The sequence below is a fragment of the Schistocerca americana genome, chromosome 1 (genome assembly GCF_021461395.2).
Source record: "Schistocerca americana isolate TAMUIC-IGC-003095 chromosome 1, iqSchAmer2.1, whole genome shotgun sequence".
NCBI classification, from domain to species: Eukaryota; Metazoa; Arthropoda; class Insecta; order Orthoptera; family Acrididae; genus Schistocerca; species Schistocerca americana.
In genome coordinates this window covers 654,293,946-654,313,934 of record NC_060119.1, presented here as the reverse complement: position 1 = coordinate 654,313,934, position 19,989 = coordinate 654,293,946, and the positions used below count along the sequence as shown (strand labels likewise).

Below are 19,989 nucleotides of genomic sequence, written 5' to 3'. Positions count from 1 at the left end.
GGGAGCGGGACGTGTTCCAGCAATTCTGGCAATGCTCTGGCGCGAAAATTATAATAGTGCCTGCCATTTAATGGCCTAGGTAGCAGATACGGCCCAATTAAACAGTCTCCATCAACACCGACCCACACATTAACGAAGAACCGCACTTGATGAGCGCTAGTAACTGTGGCATGTGGGTTATCCTCACTCCAAACATGCGAATTGTGCATGTTGAAGACTCCATCACACCCGAACGTTGCTTCATCGGTAAACAATACAGAGGATGGAAATGTAGGATGCATTTCACACTGTTCCATGTACCACTGCGAAAACTGTGCTCTGGGTGGATAATCAACTGGTTCCAGGTTGTGGACACGCTGTAAGTGAAATGGGCGTAACAACTGCTCTCGAAGGACTGTTCTTGCATTCGTCTGATTCGTCCCCATGTTACGTGCAACTGCAAGAGTGCTGATTGAAGGATCCCGCTCCACATGCTGCAAGACAGCTTCCTCAAATTGCAGCGTTCTTACCGTGCGACGGCGTCCCTGTCCAGGTAATCTGCTAAATGACCCGGTCTCACGCAGACGTTGGTACACAGCATCAAAGGTCGTATGATGCGGGATAGGCGATTGTTGTTGATAAACCCGCTGTGCAGTTCGTCCGTTGTGGTGAGCTACGTAGTACGCACCAACCATATCAATGTACTCACTCCAGGTGACAATGCACTACTACACTAGTGGACAGCAGTTGCCTACAACTGAAGAGCGTAATACGCCCTCTAACAACTGAAGAGCATAATACGGCCTCCACTGGTTTAAATAATCCTCATAAGAAGAAATGACATCAGGGAAAAATATTTGTTTTGATGCCCCTACAACCTCCCAGAGTTTGTCGATTTAAATACTTTTCACCCTACAGAATGAGATTTTCGCTCTGCAGCAGAGTGTGCGCTGATATGAAACTTCCTGGCAGATTAAAACTGAGTGCCGGACCTTTGCCTTTCGCGGGCAAGTGCTCTACCAACTTTTTTTTTTTTTTAATCTCATTTTGTTCGTTATAGTTCGTTGTAATTGTTCGTGGCGGACGTCCCCTGACGGCCGTTGAATTTCATTATTGATCCAGTCACTCAGTTTTTTTTATTACAGAGGGCAGCTAACCCTCTGACCGAACAGGTTGAGCTACCGTGTCGGCATCCAACTGAGCTACCCAAGCACGACTCACTCCCCGTCCTCACAGCTTTACTTCTGCCAGCACCTTGTCTCCTACCTTCCAAACTTTGCAGAAGCTCTCCTGCGCACTTGCCCGCGAAAGGCAAAGGTCCCGAGTTCGAGTCTCGGTCCGGCACATAGTTTTAATCTGCCAGGAAGTTTCACTTTTCACTCTGTATATCTCTGTACTTGAATACGCATGCCTATACCGGTTTCTGTGGCATAGTATCGAAGATAAAGAAGTGCTCTAGCTCTCAAGGTATGCATTTTAGGGGCCATGTTTACGAGACTTTTTTGCTTCGAATGATGGTTACTATCATATCCCTGATACTGACCATTCCTCGTGGGAAACACTGTATCTCAAATGTTTACCCCGGTATTGTTGAGTGGTGAGGAGAGCGGTGTCTGCAGTAGCGTGCATACCGGAGCGTCGATTATAAATCACACGCAGCCGCGGGTTGCCAGGGATGGCAGGGGGAGGTAATGAAAGCGGGCGGGAGGGGGGGGGGGGGGGGGGGAGGCGGGCGAGAGCCTGCGCGCCGCCGCCGCAGCCACGGCCAGTCCTCCGGACGCCAGCGGTCTGCGCGGCGCGAGTGCCACAAGCGACAGCGACTGCGTGCTTGGCGGTCTCGGCTGCGTGCCGCACGCTTCAGTTCCCCACCGGAAAGAGCGGCCGCACACTTCACCCGTACGGCAGTGCTCTGCTTACGGGGGCGCAGCGTGCCGGAAGCCCCGCCGTTGTTACCGCTACAGGTAGCCGGCAAGTGGAGCACCGCGCCACACGCCAGCATGACGGCTCCGCACGAGGACGACGTCCGCAACGGAAACGTCAAGCAGCCGCCACAACCACAGGTGAGTCCTCCTGACTAGGGACTTTCCGACACCGCATTCGGTACGATTTTTCGCTCCAGAACTTCACCGATAACATTTTGGAGATTTTTCTCGGGGATATTTTCAGCGATTATCGTCTAACGGACTCGTAATCTCCAATAAAAACTTCTGAAAACACTTCCTAAAATTTAAATTTACATTAGTTCTTAACCGCGCGACCGCTACGGTCGCAGGTTCGAATCCTGCGTCGGGCATGGATGTGTGTGATGTCTTTAGGTTAGTTAGGTTTAAGTAGTTCTAAGTTCTAGGGGACTGATGACCACAGCAGTTAAGTCCCATATTGCTCAGAGCAATTTGAACAATTTTGTTCCCGAACAAGTCACACAGCACATACCGTCGACTTTTGCTCCGCTGTGCAAGTATTTTCAGTGCAGTATAGATACAGAGATAAAATGGGGTAAGAAATCAAACGAAATGCGACTACTGTGTGAAGTGCCAACAGAAACTACGAGTTTCTGATACCAAAATACTCAGAAAATATTCCTGAACAACCGCCGAAATTTTGTCGATGGAGTTCGGTTCATCGAGTATACCAGTACCTAAAATCATTTCGGCAACTAATTAATATCGGAAGGATAGTATCGATATCAACAGTGAGGGTAGCCATACTTCCACAGAGATGTATTTTAAAACGTTTTATTTCGCTCTACTAACGAGGCCATGGCCCATTTTCAAGTGCATCACAAAATAATTATTGAAACAGAAAACTTTTTCACACAACACCTTTTTAAAACTGACTAAAAGTATGAAATAATTTCTCCTAGCCCCATACAGATTCCTAACCCCATACCGATAGTCCTGAAAATTTGGCTTTTGAGTTTTTAATAACTATAACAATACTTGCAAAATTTAAAACAAAAAACGTGGGTCGCATGCAGTAGATGAGAGACGCGTAACTAGTTCACCTAACTTACTAACCATATGAACTGGTGTGTGATTTACCTCAACGACAGCTATTCTCTGGACTTCTTACTATTATCAATTGCATGCACAGTGTTTTTCACCGAGCGAGGTGGCGCAGTGGTTAGCACACTGGAATCGCATTCGGGAGGACGACGGTTCAATCCCGCGTCCGGCCATCCTGATTTAGGTTTTCCGTGATTTCCCTAGATCACTCCAGGCAAATGCCGGAATGGTTCCTTTGAAAGGGCACGGGCTCCATCCTTCCCTAATCCAATCCGAGCTTGTGCTCCGTCTCTAATGACCCGCTGTCGACGGGACGTTAAACACCAATATCCTCCTCCTCCACAGTGTTTTTCGTTTTAAGTTTTACAAGTTTTGTCATAATTATTTAAAATTCACAAGCGCGCATTCTAAGGACTAACAGTATGGGGTTAGTAATCTATATGAGGATAGGAGAAATGGTTTTATCCTTCTTAGGCCGTTTCAAAAACGTGTTATATTACGAAGTTTCTGATTTAAACTGATTTAAATCGTCATATTCAGCTTTTTAGTTTTGTGAAATTTTACAAGCTATTTCAAACATATAATGAGATTACAATAGATTCATTCGGTAAATTTCAAATTTATTTCAGTTTCTCTCCAGCTTCTTCCTACGTTTATCCGTGAAAAGACCATGAAGGCAAAAGTCAGAGAGAATGAAGCTCCACGATGACTTACTAGCAATCGTTCTAACGCGACACATTCGCGACTCGAACAGGAAACAGAGGGAAGCAGCAGTAATACACGGAGTACCGCCTGTCACACACCACACAAGAAAGCGAGTTATGACTGCGTTGTCAACCAATTCTGAGCTATGTCGAAAGTTTAAAGACTCTAGCTCATCGGGAAATTAGAAGTCAGTTGCAAAATTTGTACCGAACAGGCAGTCAGTCAGAAAAACAATACTCTGCCATACACCTGATCCACTGCATACTAGTATTAACTTTTTATTTTACCTACATTAAATGCACTTATATTTAGGTAGCTGAACCACTTTTCCAAGGTGGCTGCATACAGAATATTATTGGTATACGTTGTTGGAATCTCACATGTTCATTATAGATTACACATGTACACTGATGAGGCAAAACATGATGACCATCAGCTTAATAGCTTGTTTGTCCGTCTTTGGAACGAAATACATCGCTGATCCTGCGTATCAAGGATCCGACAGTTTGTTGGTAGCTTTTTGGACATATGTGGCATCAGATGTGCACGCACAGGTCATACAACTCCCGTAAATGACGGGCCGCTGATTTCTGTACACGGTGATGGCGCCCAATAGCCACCCAGGTGGGTTACACGGGAATCACATCAGGCGAATTTGGTTGCCGAGACATCAACATGAATTCACTATAATGCTCCTCAAACCACTGTAACACTGTTCTGGCTCCGAGACACGGGCAATTATACTGCTGAAAAATGACACCGCCATCAGGGAAGGCATCAAGCATGAAGGGATGCAGGTGGTCCTCAGCTGTCAGCGTGTCTTCGATTACTATCACAGGTTCCACGCAAGCGAGAGAGAATGTCTCCCACAGCGGAATACTGCTCCCACCAGCCTGTGTCAGTGGTGCGCTGCATCTTTCGAGGTGACGTTCACCTCAATGACGGCGTTTGTGGAGATGACCATCGACCCAGCTAAGCAAAAATGTTGCCACCCAAAGAGTCGACACGTTTCCATTGATCGACGGTCGAATCTCTATGGTCCCATGTCCACTACAACCGTAACTGACGATGTCATTGGATCAACGTGTGAACACGTAGGGGTGGTTCGCTGCGGAGCTCCATGTTCAACAACGTACAGTGAATGCTGTGCATGCGCCAGCATTGTGCTCGTTCGGCAAAGATGCCACAGATTACCATCTATCCTATTTTACCACGCAGACAAGCCTCTGAACCCCACATTCTGTGAAGAGTCGTGGAAGTCCAACCATTTATCGCTTAGTAGTAATTTCTTTGCCCTTTTATCTCATTCCGTTCAAAATGGTTCAAATGGCTCCAAGCACTATGCGACTTAACATCGGAAGTCATCAGTCTCCTAGACTTAGAACTACTTAAACCTAACTAACCTAAGGACATCACACATATCCATGCCCGAGGCAGGTTTCGAACCTGTGACCGTAGCAGCAGCGCGGTTCTGGACTGAAGCGCCTAGAACCGCTCGGCCACAGCCGCCGTCTATCTCTTTCCGTAAATGATCACGACGGTAGCACGTAAACATTCAGCGAGCTTCGCCGTTTTCGAGAAACTCGTTCACAGGCTCTGTGTAATAATAATCTGCCCTTCGTCAAAGTCGCTTATATAAATGGATTTACCCACTTGCAGCCCATATCTTCGCTATGCTGATCCCCGTCCGTGTCTGCTCCGCTCATATACACTACTGGCCATTAAAATTGCTACACCAAGAAGAAGTGCAGATGATAAACGGGTATTCATTGGACAAATATATTATACTAGAACTGACATGTGATTACATTTTCAAGCAAGTTGGGTGCATAGATCCTGAGCAATCAGTACCCAGAACAGCCACCTCTGGCCGTAACAACGGCCTTGATACGCCTGGGCATTGAGTCAAACAGAGCTTGGATGGCGTGTACAGGTAACAGCTGCCCATGCAGCTTTAACACGATACCACAGTTCATCAAGAGTAGTGACTGGCGTATTGTGACGAGCCAGTTGCTCGGCCACCACTGACCAGTCGTTTTCAGTTGGTGAGAGATCTGGAGAATGTGCTGGCCGGGGCAGCAGTCGAACATTTTCTGTATCCAGAGAGGCCAGTACAGGACCTGCAACATGCGGTCGTGCATTATCCTGCTGAAATGTAGGGTTTCGCAGGAATCGAATGAAGGGTAGAGCCACGGGTCGTAACACATCAGGAATGTAACGCCCCCTGTTCAAAGCGCCGTCAATGCGAACAAGAGGTGACCGAGACGTGTAACCAATGGCACCCCATACCATCATGCAGTGTGATACGCCAGTATGGCGATGACGAATACACGCTTCCAATGTGCGTTCACCGCGATGTCGCCAAACATGGATGCGACCATCATGGTGCTGTAAATAGAACCTGGTTTAAAAAATGATTCAAATGGCTCTGAGCACTATGCGACTTAACTTCTGAGGTCATCAGTCGCCTAGAACTTAGAACTAATTAAACCTAACTAACCTAAGGACATCACACACATCCATGCCCGAGGCAGGATTCGAACCTGCGACCGTATCGATCACGCGGTTCCAGACTGAAGCGCCTAGAACCGCACGGCCACACCGGCCGGCAAACAGAACATGGATTCATCCAAAAAAATGACTTTTTGCCATTCATGCACCCAGGTTCGTCGTTGAGTACAAGGTGCATTCAAGTTCTAAGGCCTCTGATTTTTTTTTTCTCTGGACTGGAAAGAGATAGAAACATGCGCATAGTTTTAAAATGAGGCCGCGTTCATTGTCAATACGTCCCAGAGATGGCAGCACCGTACGGCAGATGGAATTTTACCGCCAGCGGCGAGAATGAGAACTGTTTTAAATACTTAAAATGGCGACGTTTTCCTTACTTGAACAGCGTGCAATCATTCGTTTTCTGAATTTGCGTGGTGTGAAACCAATTGAAATTCATCGACAGTTGAAGGAGACATGTGGTGATGGAGTTATGGATGTGTCGAAAGTGCGTTCGTGGTGCGACAGTTTAATGAAGGCAGAACATCGTGTGACAACAAACCGAAACAACCTCGGGCTCACACAAGCCGGTCTGATGACATGATCGAGAAAGTGGAGAGAATTGTTTTGGGGGATCGCCGAATGACTGTTGAACAGATCGCCTCCAGAGTTGGCATTTCTGTGGGTTCTGTGCACACAATCCTGCATGACGACCTGAAAATGCGAAAAGTGTCGTCCAGGTGGGTGCCACGAATGCTGACAGACGACCACATGGCTACCCGTGTGGCATGTTGCCAAGCAATGTTGACGCACAACGACATCATGAATGGGACTTTCTTTTCGTCGGTTGTGACAATGGATGAGACGTGGATCCCATTTTTCAATCCAGAAACAAAGCGCCAGTCAGATCAATGGAAGCACACAGATTCACCGCCACCAAAAAAATTTCAGGTAACTGCCAGTGCTGAAAAAATGATGGTGTCCATGTTCTGGGACGGCGAGGGCGTAATCCTTACCCATTGCGCTCCAAAGGGCACTACGGTAACAGGTGCATCCTACGAAAATGTTGTGAAGAAAAAATTCCTTCCGGCACTGCAACAAAAACGTCCGGGAAGGGCTGCGCGTGTGCTGTTTCACCAAGACAACGCATCCGCACATCGAGCTAACGTTACGCAACAGTTTCTTCGTGATAACAACTTTGAAGTGATTCCTCATGCTCCCTACTCACCTGACCTGGCTCCTAGTGACTTTTGGCTTTTTCCAACCATGAAACACACTCTCCGTGGCCGCACATTCACCAGCGGTGCTGCTATTGCCTCAGCGATTTTCCAGTGGTCAAAACAGACTCCTAAAGAAGCCTTCGCCGCTGCCATGGAATCATGGCGTCAGCGTTGGGAAAAATGTGTACGTCTGCAAGGCGATTACGTCGAGAAGTAACATCAGTTTCATCGATTTCGGGTGAGTAGTTAATTAGAAAAAAAATCGGAGGCCTTAGAACTTGAATGCACCTCGTACACCAGCGCAGGCGCTCCTGTCTGTGATGCAGCGTCAAGGGTAACCGCAGCCATGGTCTCCGACTGATAGTCCCTGCTGTTGCAAACGTCGTCGAACTGTTCGTGCAGATGGTTGTCGTCTTGCAAACGTCCCCATCTGTTGACTCAGGGATCGAGACGCGGCTGCACGATCCGTTAGAGCCATGCGGATAAGATGCCTGTCATCTCGACTGCTAGTGATACGAGGCCGTTGGGATCCAGCACGGGGTTCCGTATTACCCTCCTGAACCCACCGATTCCATATTCTGCTAACAGTCATTGGATCTCGACCAACGCGAGCAGCAATGTCGCGATACGATAAACCACAATCGCGACAGGCTACAATCCGACCTTTATCAAAGTCGGAAACGTGGTGGTACACATTTCTCCTCCTTACACGAGGCATCACAACAACTTTTCACCAGGCAACGCCGGTCAACTGCTGTTTGTGTATGAGAAATCGGCTGGAAACTTTCTCATGTCAGCACGTTGTAAGTGTTGCCACCGGTGCCAACCTTGTGTGAATGCTCTGAAAAGCTAATCATTTGCATATCACAGCATTTTCTTCCTGTCGGTTAAATTTCGCGTCTGTAGCACGTCATCTTCGTGGTGTAGCAATTTTAATGGCCAGTAGAGTACTTTTGTTACGGCGAAAGTCACGTGACCACAGCGCCACCAGGCGCCATCCAGCGTCGCGGTGGGCAGTGGTCATCATGTTTTGACATATAGGTGTATGTAGTCACCACTGCTGCACTTCCAGTTCTGCAAAGTATAGCTCACAGATACTCCACACATCTTAATTCCCACTATCTAGTCATGTCCCCAACAACATTTGAAGTCTCTAATACAGATACTCTGGTTTTATTCATAATGCTATGAAATAATCGAATACGCAGTAACCTTACCGATAACGTAAGTATTGAAACACTTCTATTTTCTAACTACACAACGTCCCTACTCTTGACAAGCGCGGCAGCGGCTACCTTCACATGCGGCACTACTTGTGGTAAACTAAAACTAAATTTCGAAAACAATATTCGTTGTGGTGATAACATACTTGACCTAAATCGATTTTGCAATGCGAATCAAACATCGGTTTTCGGAGCGTCGTGTGTTTTACGCGACTGGTGCCCATAAATTTTCTGTGCCGATTTCATAAGCACGATGAATTTGCGTTATCAGTAACTTCATAATTTAAATAAAAGAGAGTATGATTCCGTATAGGTGTCAGTGAACTCATGAGAATGTCGAGGTGGAGATCATTCAAGAAGGTATGTTTAACGATGTTATTCACATCAATTAACACACGTGCGAAACTGTTATTACGCCCTCCTTGTAAGGAACATTACTGTTGGCAGTGGTGTGACGTAGCCTTATATGCCGCTGGTGTTCTGGAACATTCGGAGTTGGGCTCGCCTTTTCCGGAGGGAGGCAGTTTCTAGCTGTTTCGTTCAGCAATGTCCAAGCGCTACGTTCATGTGCCTTTTGCCGACCGCGGTGATCTACAGTTCTAGGCGCCCAGTCCGGAACCGCGAGACTGCTACGGTCGTAGGTTCGAATCCTGCCTCGGGCATGGATGTGTGTGATGTCCTTAGGTTAGTTAGGTTTAAGTAGTTCTAAGTTCTAGGGGACTGATGACCACAGATGTTGAGTCCCATAGTGCTCAGAGCCATTTGAACCATGTGCCTTTATGCGAAGCGAAGACAGTCGTTTAGGATTCGCGCAGAACGATTTTGTGCAGTCGAGCCGCACGGAACATATAATTATGAACAGTCTTCAGATGTAGAATTGTAGGCCGAAAGTGAGTGATTAATCGGTTTATTCGCGGAGGTTGCGCGTAATTACACGCGAAATAAGTAGGTAAATCAATATCGTCATTCTTAGTAGCATCTGGGGTAAGTTATTTTATCATTTAACAATTATTAAGCCTCCGTGAATTGTTACAGAGGATATTTTAAGTTCGACAAGCAATATAGCAATGGCAGATTTCAGTGTAGCTGCTTTATGAGCATGGTTGGGTCTAGCTATTATTAGGAAGTGTGTAACTTACGAACTCAATCAAAAGCCAAAATAATCCCATACAAGGTGAAAGAGCTCAGGGAAACAGATACAAGAATGTTGCATCGTGGTTCTAGGCAAGGTCCTAGTGGAGGTGGTTTTTGTCTCCCTCCGTCCTGTTACAAAGTGTCAAATGTATATCTGTGTCGTGTGGTTTTCTGTGATGAGTGCTTCTACAGTGTAGTGTTGGGTGTCTGTTGTTATGGATGAAAGGAGGGGAGAGAACGCACCTGGTGCCGGCACTCAGCTTTCTCCTGTCTAAAAGCACCAAGAGCGCCTCCCAGTTTAACGTCGCTTTCGGACGGACGGATCTTCATCAACAGAGTCGCATGCTCTCACTTCATGAGACACTGCGGAGAGACTTGCAATTTAATCCAAGACGTTGGCGCAAAGTCTGATGATCAGGAACTTAAGGCCATCACCTCTCCTTCCCATGTCCGCCAAATACCAGCTGTGAAAATTTTTCCACCATCGGGTTTCGAACCGGCTTACCTCCGATCGAGCGCCAGCGCACAAGAGTGCACTAGCGACGTCGGCTGCGGAGGCAGTTACAAACTCAATAAACGAAGTAAACGTTATGAACTATTTTCCTTTCAAAGCAATCTTTTTCACCTAAAATTGAAGAACTTTCGGATGCGTAAAGAAAAGGACAACTATTTCTTTTGGCAACACGGTCAGGCTTCGTATGAACCGTGCTCACACTGTTAACCACAGCTTATCCACGTCCGATCGCTGCAATCAAAACTGTTTCAATATATAATCAGCATAAATATAATGGGAGGCAGGTTAGTTAACACCTGGATCACGAACGCTGAGAAGAAAAGTGCAAAGTGATGATTGCTGGAACACTAATGTACTCCAACATTTACAAACGAAAGAAGACACGTTCTTCTTTCTGTACACACAATTTGCGAATGCTTTATCACCAGCCATTGAGTTAAAGATAATACACGGTTTAGCCAGTTGTGTAGTATATAGGGTTGTTGCCGAACAGCTATGTATAAAAAAAATGGGTCAAATGGCTCTGAGCACTATGGGACTTAACATCTATGGTCATCAGTCCCCTAGAACTTAGAACTACTGAAACCTAACTAACCTAAGGACAGCACACAACACCCACCCATCACGAGGCAGAGAAAATCCCTGACCCCACCGGGAATCGAACCCGGGAACCCGGGCGTGGGAAGCGAGAACGCTACCGCACGACCACGAGATGCGGGCGGCTATGTATCCCCCTACATCTAATAAACATAAAAATGTGCTCCTATTCAATTAAATAAAGAAAACAAATAACTTCTTCTTGTACTTCATTCTACACTATATAGTTTCGCCTCCAATAGCCAAAAGCAAGTAGTAACTTGACTTCTCAATCACGACTGAAATGCTGTAGAGGTTTACACGCAGCGAAAATCGACTGTGTGAACTAAAATCCGACAGCCAGCTCGTATTTCCAGAATCGATACTATAGTGCCTACATGACCAGACGGAAGCGGTAAGGCGAAATCGGGTTATGGAAAAACGGATTTTAAGTCGCGTGCGAGTGCTTGCTGCGTCTGTAGTGTTCGTGGACAGGAGATGAAACAATTCTATGTGCACACTCCAACTTCCCTTTCCGCCGACCTCCGTAAATGTCTCGTAAAGGCAATGTGGGAGTCTAATCCTGCCTCAGGTATAAGTGTAAGCTGTTAACGTATCGTTACTGTGTGTCCTACGCAGATGCAGAGTTAAACGACAGAAATGGGTGTGTGTGCGTACAGATTCCACGCTAATAAAAATACATATGCTCTTCATACATGACAAACTGATTCCTAAATAAACGTTAGATCTGAACCTGTATTAATAATGAAAGTACTTCTTGAAATGAGTCAGAGGTGATTATCAACTTTTGCCAGTGATATCGTCTACACACCTGAACGGGATTTTTTATTTATGACATTATTGGCATGTTTCCACTGCTGCGGATGTCACATCACATAATTAAGAGTAAGAATAACATATGAATGAGAAGTGCTATATACAAATATAAGTCGATAAAAGAAAAAACTCACTTACCAAACTTAGGACTTGTGAGAAAAGTTTAAAGTCAAATGCAATACAGCCTATGCCGAAGAGGGGTTTCAAGCGCCACCAGCTCTCTTCTAAAGCTTACAGAAATAAACGTGTAACCCGAGAAGTGGTGGAAAGCGTTGCTTTCGTTTTTCTCGTCATGTACATATACATGAACAAGGGTTTCCTAAACTGCAATACTACAAGTTAAAGCTATAAAATACGAATTCCAGAGATGCTATTTCACAATTACAAAATTAGCATTTTGTATTGCAGCCACATGTATATAGTGTGTAAAGCTCACCGGAACATAACAGTAAGTATTCATCACATGTGCTTTATACTCACGTATCATTTATCTCACTGAAGAGTTAGTTTTACAAGATTTTACCTTAACACGCTAGACAGATTAAAACTGTGCCTTACGCGCCGAAGTTTATCTAAAGAATGAACCGATAAATAAATAAACACTAGCGGAAGACATAAAAGCAACTTGGAGGCGTGCTTCTAGATATGTTACCGGCAGGTTAGATTAACATGCGAGTATTGTGGAAATGCTCCTCAAACTCAAAGAAGACTCCCTCGATAAACAAGACGTTCTTTTCGCGAAATTTTGTCTAGTAAGTTTGGAGAATCTGCATTTGCGATAGACTGCCGCCATCGTACATCACGTGTAAGGATCGCGAAGACAAGGTAAGAGAAGTCAGAGGTCGTACGGAAGCGTAGAGGCAGTAGTTTTCCCCTCGCCCTATTTGCAAGTGGAACAGGAAAGGGAATGAGTGGTACCCTCCGCCATGCACCGTATGTTGACTTGTGTAATATGTATATAGATGTAGATCCCGCCCGGTGATGCTGACTTATCTGCCTGCCTGCTAGCCTGTCTTTCTTTCTTTCTTTCTGTCTGTCTTTTCCCTAGCATTGATCCCGTCTAGTATGGTGATCGCTTCTTCAGGATTTGGCAAATTTTATTATTTAACTTCGTGGCCGTATTACCTTCCTGACGCCGCAGTCATCAAGGTAAGCTAAGGGAGCAACCTCCCGCCCTCTACCCGTGAGTTCTGTAAAATTTGGTTTGTTTGGTTATCGTACTTTAACTGTTTGTGTATCGCATTCTCTGAAAAAATGCGTGAAATGTTATGGGACTTAACTACTAATGTCATCAGTCCCTAAGCTTACACACTACTTAACCTAAACTAACCTAAGGACAAACACACACACCCATGTCCGAGGGAGGACTCGAACCTCCGCCGGGACCAGCCGCACAGTCCATGACTGCAGCGCCTCAGACCGCTCGGCTAATCCTGCGCGGCGCATTCTCTGAGGTGGAACACGAGGACAACTTGGCACTTGCTTAGTACGAGTGTCGGAAAGCTCCTACGAAGCACACTCAGAATGGTCGATGTGCCAACCTGTTATTGTTTACCCGTCACTCGGATTCGACGCGAGTCTATCTATATCTCCTTGTATCGCAAACTAGCGCAAGCAGAGCAGAATTGGGGGTTCAGGGATTCCCTTAGGTCATTGTAGACCAATACCAGTATGGTTCCTCCAGAGAGGTCGTGGTCTATATCTTCCAATCCTCGTCCAATAACAACTGGCACTCTGAACGATCGGGTAAAGGGTGGATGCCTTTTCCAACTAATGACCTCCCTGTGTATCTCCAGATGTGACTTTTATTTTCTTCTACTCAGTATCCATTAGGACAAGCACAATATCCCGTAGATTATAGCTGTCGCTACGTTCCATGCCACAGGTACAGTACAGTGTCGATTATACGAACGCCCCTCCACCAATGGCCACCTCCACAGTTACCTGTTGTCCCAAAATAGTAACTTTTACGCTATGTTACAATCATTTGTGTCAACTTTGCTGCGTAAAATAGACTGCGATATAAAACCCTAAACATAAACATGTTATCCTTTCTAAGACCGATAAATACCAGATTATTAAAGTTCAGAGGAAGGTGAATCTGCAACCAAGCTATCTGATGAATACAAAGTTCGTAAATCGACAGACAAGGATATTTAAAAAAAGGCACTGTTGGTCCAGATTGTCCCACTCCTCAACGGCGATTCGGTGTAGAATCCTCAGAGTGGTTGGTGGGTCACGTCGTCCATAAACGTCCCAGGCATGTTGATAGCGTTCATGCCTGGAGAACATGCTGGCCACTCTAGTCGAGCGATGTCGTTATCCTGAAGGAATCATTCACAAGATGTGCACGATGGGGCCGCGAATTGCCGTCCATGAAGACGAATGCCTCGCCAATATGCTGCCGATATGGTTGCACTATCGGTCGGAAGATAACATTCATGTATCGTACAGCCGTTACGGCGCCTTCCATGACCACCAGCGGCGTACCTCGGCTCCACATAATGCCAACTCAAAACAGCAGGGAACCTCCACCTTGCTGCACTCGCTGGGCAGTATACATAAGGCATTTAGCCTGACCGAGTTGCCTCCAAACACGTCTCCGACGATTGTCTGGTTGAATGCATATGCGACACTCATAGGTGAAGAGAACGTGATGCCAGTCTTGAGCGGTCCATTCGGCATGTTGTTGGTACCATCTGTACCGCGCTGCATGGTGTCGTGGTTGCAAAGTTGGACCTCGCCATGTACGTCGGGAGTGAAGTTGTGCATCATGCAGCCTATTGCGCACAGTTTGAGTCGTAACACGACGTCCTGTGGCTGCACGAAAAGCATTTTTCAACATGGTGGCGTCGCTGTCAGGGTTCCTCCGAGCCGTAATCCGTAGGTAGCGGTCATCCACTGCAGTAGTAGCCCTTGGGTGGCCTGAGCGAGGCATGTCATCGACAGTTCCGGTCTCTCTGTATCTCCTCCATATCCGAACAACATCCTTGTGGTTCACTAGAGACGCTTGGACACTTCCCTTGTTGAGAGCTCTTCCTGGCAGAAAGTAACATTGCAGACGCGATCGAAACGCGGTATTGACCGTCTAGGCAAGGTTGAACTACATACAACACGAGCCGTGTATCTCCTTCCTGGTGGAATTACTGGAACTGATCGGCTGTCGGACCCCCTCCGTCTAATAGGCACTGCTCATGCATAGTTGTTTACATCTTTTGGGCGGGTTTAGTGACACCTCTGAACAGTCAAAGGGACTGTGTCTGTGATACAATATCCACAGTCAACGTTTAACTTTAGGAGTTCTGGGAACCAGGGTGATGCAAAACTACGAGGGTTGCAACTTAAATAGTGGCAACTATTTATTCGTAACCGATACAAAAAAGTTTCATGTTTGCACTTGTTACTGTCCTTTAAAGTAGTCACCAGCTTTGAGGGGAACCCGTTACCAGCGATGTGGAAGGCGTAGTATACCGTTGGCAGAACCTGTTCTGTTGGTGGTGCGAATGAAGCAGTCTACTGCCTGTCGAATCTCCGGAACAGTTCTGAAGCGAATGCCACGAAGTGGTTCCTTCATCTTCGGAATCAAATCAAGGTCACAAGGACTTACGTCCGGGAAGTACGGTGGACGGCACAGCTGGTCGCAGGTGATGCTCCAAAAACGAACAATAATACTGTGAATGGACGGTCTTTGCTAAAGAAGCGCCGACACTTTCTGCGCAACCCACCCATCAATTTGCAGGACAATGCGCGGGCGCATACAGCCCAAGCTGTGGCTGCTCTGTTCGGTCGATGGGATTGAGAAGTACTGTACAATCCACCATACTCCCTGGATTTAAGTTCCAACCCTTGTATTTTTATGTGTGTTTAATGACTCCGTCTGAAGCAATTGCAGTTTTAGATATTGCCTTGCGTTGGTTTGAAGCTCAAAACGAAAAAGACTAGTGTCAGAAGTCTCCCTTGGAAAAAGTGAGTGGCTTAGTTGCTCGTAAGCGGGTTGGCTTGCTTAGACAGGCCAAAATTAAGTACTATTTCCAGCATTAATTCTATACTTATGTATTGCACATGCAAAATGCATATTTATTACATATTTTTTGTTTGGTAGGCTACACTATATGCATTAATACTGTACTTGCCTTCGTATTAACGGAAGAGATTCATGTTATTATAAATATATGTAGTTTTTATTGATAAATTGGAAAATAAAAATATATCCGAACAGCCCAGGTTTCATGACACCTGTGTCCCCCAGTAGCTTGAATAATCGACCCTGTACAGTACTTACTGTTAGTAAGGGCGCCCCTGAAGATTCGGTGGCACCTTTCGTTGCGGATGACAGTCCTTCGCTGGGAGCCGCAGGTCGCCGCATTCGCATTGAGGTCGCTTTCTCTGGCAAAAGCCTCCTGCGGAACGTGGCCGCCCACATAGCGAAACTAAGCATCTAATTTTCTAAACAGGCAGTCGTGATTCTCTCCTGCTTTGCTACTTTCAACGAAAGCTCTCTTGTTGTTGCATGAAATAACACACTGGAAGGTAGCGCTACTGAAGACCGACTATTATGCCGTGATTCTGTCAAGGGGCACAAGTAAGTTAGTTAAGTCGGTTATCTCAAGGTGCTTCAGTTTGGATTATCAGTGTCCCGTCCTTTACTGTCAGCACTTTTCCGAAACACACACTGTCTGATCAAAAGTATACGGACACTCGTATGTAACTCGGAACTGACCACTAGATGTCACTAGAGGCGGACCCACCAGTATGAAAGTAGCCGAGAAGTGTCGTGTGGTCAGTAGTGAAAATTGCAAAGTGCGTCGGCCAACAGAGCTCAGTGACTTTGAACAAATCCGTCGGGAAGATACTAACCCTTCTAAAGACGCCCAAGTGAAAACGTGAAGGAACAATCACAGCCGAATCAAAGCCAGTCAGACATCATCTAATGAACGACAGCAACCACGTTTCCCTTCCAGATAACGCTACACTCCACACGAATATCTTCAAAAAAGACTCCCCAATATTTAAATTTATATTATATGCTAACAAATTTATCTTTTTCAGAAATGCTTTTCTTGCTATTGCCAGACCGCCATTTATAGTCTCTCTACTTCTGCCATCATCAGTTATTTCGCCACAAAAACGGCAAAACTCACCCGCTACTCCCACTATTACGCTAACGTTGAAACAGTGCTATCAGTTTAGACAAAGTTGATTTGAGCACAGTTGTACAATATGTGTACCTATATTTACAAAAAAATTTTAATTTATGTTAATCTGTGGTTCAGCAAGATGTTTTTGTCCAGTCGCAATAGGAAAGGTTGGAAATAAAACGCTTGACACTAGGACGACCACTAGACTCGGAGAGCTAACTGAGACAGTAAAGGACGCCATATTACACTTTAAGGCACGCCTGCAAAAGGCCGTGTTTTATTTATCAAGGAACAGTTTGTTCAGGCTGCGTTTGCTCACAAGAACTCGCTTGCACCCTGGCCCGTGTGTACGTATGCAACAGGCTTCATTGGCACTGCAGAGGACATGTTGTAGGACCTGACCTGTTTCTCCTTTTAAGCGCATCACGGGAAGCCTAAGCCATTAGGGCTAGACGTAGATACAGAACGTTCAGCTTCTCGACACTTCATTGTCTTAATAAGCGAACTACATCACTCAGTTCGATTGGAAAAAGGCGAAATGAATAGCGAGTTTGAAACAGACTAGACTTCGGATAAGCTTCTTTTCATAACCTTTATTTTTTGTCTCTTGACTTTTTTCGTGAATGTGTGAATTTTCACTTGTAGTCGATTAAAAAAGTAGCATTTATTCGTTGAGTGATGTACGAATCGACTTGGGAGCGACTTATTTTCACTTTTGCGCCAGAAACGTAGCTTGCAAGTGATAAATGTTTCATACAAATTATTTAAATGTTCTAAAGATAGGTGTATAGTAATACAACCAAATCAAACCCCCTCTCCGACTCCCCCCCTCCACCCCCTCGAACCTGTTACTCCCATCTTACTATATATACACAAACTAACGGAAAAAATTTAGTTGAATCGTTAGCTTCCCATTTTAAATTAGATGTCTGCGAGAAAGCGGAAATTGCGATGCTAACAGTAGGCTTTGGCCAGTCACGTAGTGAACATAAGTCAAACGAAATACACAACATGGCGACTACAACACGATATTATTAGCGACATGACGTAACATGAAAAACACAGTTTTGGTCCATCATGACACACAGTACGAACTAAAGATTGTTTATCGTGAATAAATCTTGTCTAATGTCAGAAACTCAAGTGGAGACTATGATACGCTTTTTAGAATTTATAATATATATTTTTCAATAGTAAATCGAAATGGTTATCACAAGAACTACTTTAATTATTAGAAAACGAAACGAGTATAATAAAAACAGCTCTAAAGCTGTGGTGGGTATCTCGATACACAGTACAAACTAAAAATAAAAAGTATCGTAAAAAAATATAAGCTAATGGAAAATGAGACTTTCGCTACGTAGCTCAAATGGAGACTGGGATACGCGGTATGTATCAGTAATAAATCGAAATATTTATCGCAGAACAACTTCAACTATTTATCGGAAAGATTGCAAATCGATCGCCGCAAAAAGGTTCTACAATTAGCACGATAAATTGCACGAATTAAAAAATACGTACACAGTAAAGACAAATAGACTGATAAATCGACTGAGTATTATAATTTCCTCTAGTACTGAAGGGACAGTATTTTGTTTCTCTTGCACAGCAGGGATCGAAAATATAGTTTCTTTCGAAATCAACGAAAACAAATGGCGCAGTAAAATAATGCAATTCAAAATGCGCATCAAGAAGTGACGTTACTGGTCAAAGCGGACGGTTAGCGTAAGAAATTTCTCTTGAGCAAAAGTAAGCGGATGCATCTCCTTTGCAGTAAACTGCGCAAATATTTAAACATAGTTTCCTGCTCTAATTTTGCACACAGTCCAATTAAATTGTTAAGTTGCAATAGCTGATTGCAACTTCAGAAAAGCCATATAATAAAGTGTGTATCGGTTGCTTCCGTGTTCTAACGTTGACGCACAGAGTTATCCAACTCAAAGTAAGCACCTAGTGCCGATATTTCCCGCGCATAAATACCGCTGTTGGTTACCATAATGTATTCTTCGAAATGGAGACTGCAGTACAGATGGCTTCAGCGATTCTGCGCGCTCTGTTATGTCTCAGACAGCTAACGCCTGTTGCTGGGGACGCGGTACAGCTATTACTGCTGGAGCAGTGGAAATTCGCTGTGTATTAATGAGTGACCATTAGCGACACAGGCGTGCGAGAAGCTATTAGGAAGAACTGGAAGCTTTTTCAAATGGCCCCTCTACTAAACCTACAGTTCTAACAGCGCACGATGCCACCTGGAATCACTTATAGTCAGTGAAAGTACGTGAGACTGTTAGCATACGATAGTAATTACGTCACACGGAAATGTAGAGGCCGTTTTATAGCAATAGCAATATACACTCCTGGAAATTGAAATAAGAACACCGTGAATTCATTGTCCCAGGAAGGGGAAACTTTATTGACACATTCCTGGGGTCAGATACATCACATGATCACACTGACAGAACCACAGGCACATAGACACAGGCAACAGAGCATGCACAATGTCGGCACTAGTACAGTGCATATCCACCTTTCGCAGCAATGCAGGCTGCTATTCTCCCATGGAGACGATCGTAGAGATGCTGGATGCAGTCCTGTGGAACGGCTTGCCATGCCATTTCCACCTGGCGCCTCAGTTGGACCTGCGTTCGTGCTGGACGTGCAGACCGCGTGAGACGACGCTTCATCCAGTCCCAAACATGCTCAATGGGGGACAGATCCGGAGATCTTGCTGGCCAGGGTAGTTGACTTACACCTTCTAGAGCACGTTGGGTGGCACAGGATACATGCGGACGTGCATTGTCCTGTTGGAACAGCAAGTTCCCTTTGCCGGTCTAGGAATGGTAGAACGATGGGTTCGATGACGGTTTGGATGTACCGTGCACTATTCAGTATCCCCTCGACGATCACCAGTGGTGTACGGCCGGTGTAGGAGATCGCTCCCCACACCATGATGCCGGGTGTTGGCCCTGTGTGCCTCGGTCGTATGCAGTCCTGATTGTGGCGCTCACCTGCACGGCGCCAAACACGCATACGACCATCATTGGCACCAAGGCAGAAGCGACTCCCATCGCTGAAGACGACACTTCTCCATTCGTCCCTCCATTCACGCCTGTCGCGACACCACTGGAGGCGGGCTGCACGATGTTGGGGCGTGAGCGGAAGACGGCCTAA

The 19,989-nt window shown here is 45.6% G+C and overlaps 1 protein-coding gene across 2 annotated transcripts in view; it reads left to right on the top strand.

Moving 5' to 3' along the window:
• Nucleotides 1-1,767: 1,767 nt before the first annotated feature.
• Nucleotides 1,768-19,989, top strand: part of LOC124608169 (long-chain fatty acid transport protein 1-like) — a 391,222-nt gene continuing 373,000 nt past the window's right edge. For both annotated transcript variants that reach the window (XM_047139965.1, XM_047139964.1), the window contains exon 1: nucleotides 1,768-2,039. In XM_047139965.1, the coding sequence (XP_046995921.1) occupies nucleotides 1,977-2,039 (63 nt within the window). In that variant the 5' untranslated portion in view covers nucleotides 1,768-1,976. The remainder of the gene's footprint in view (nucleotides 2,040-19,989) is intronic.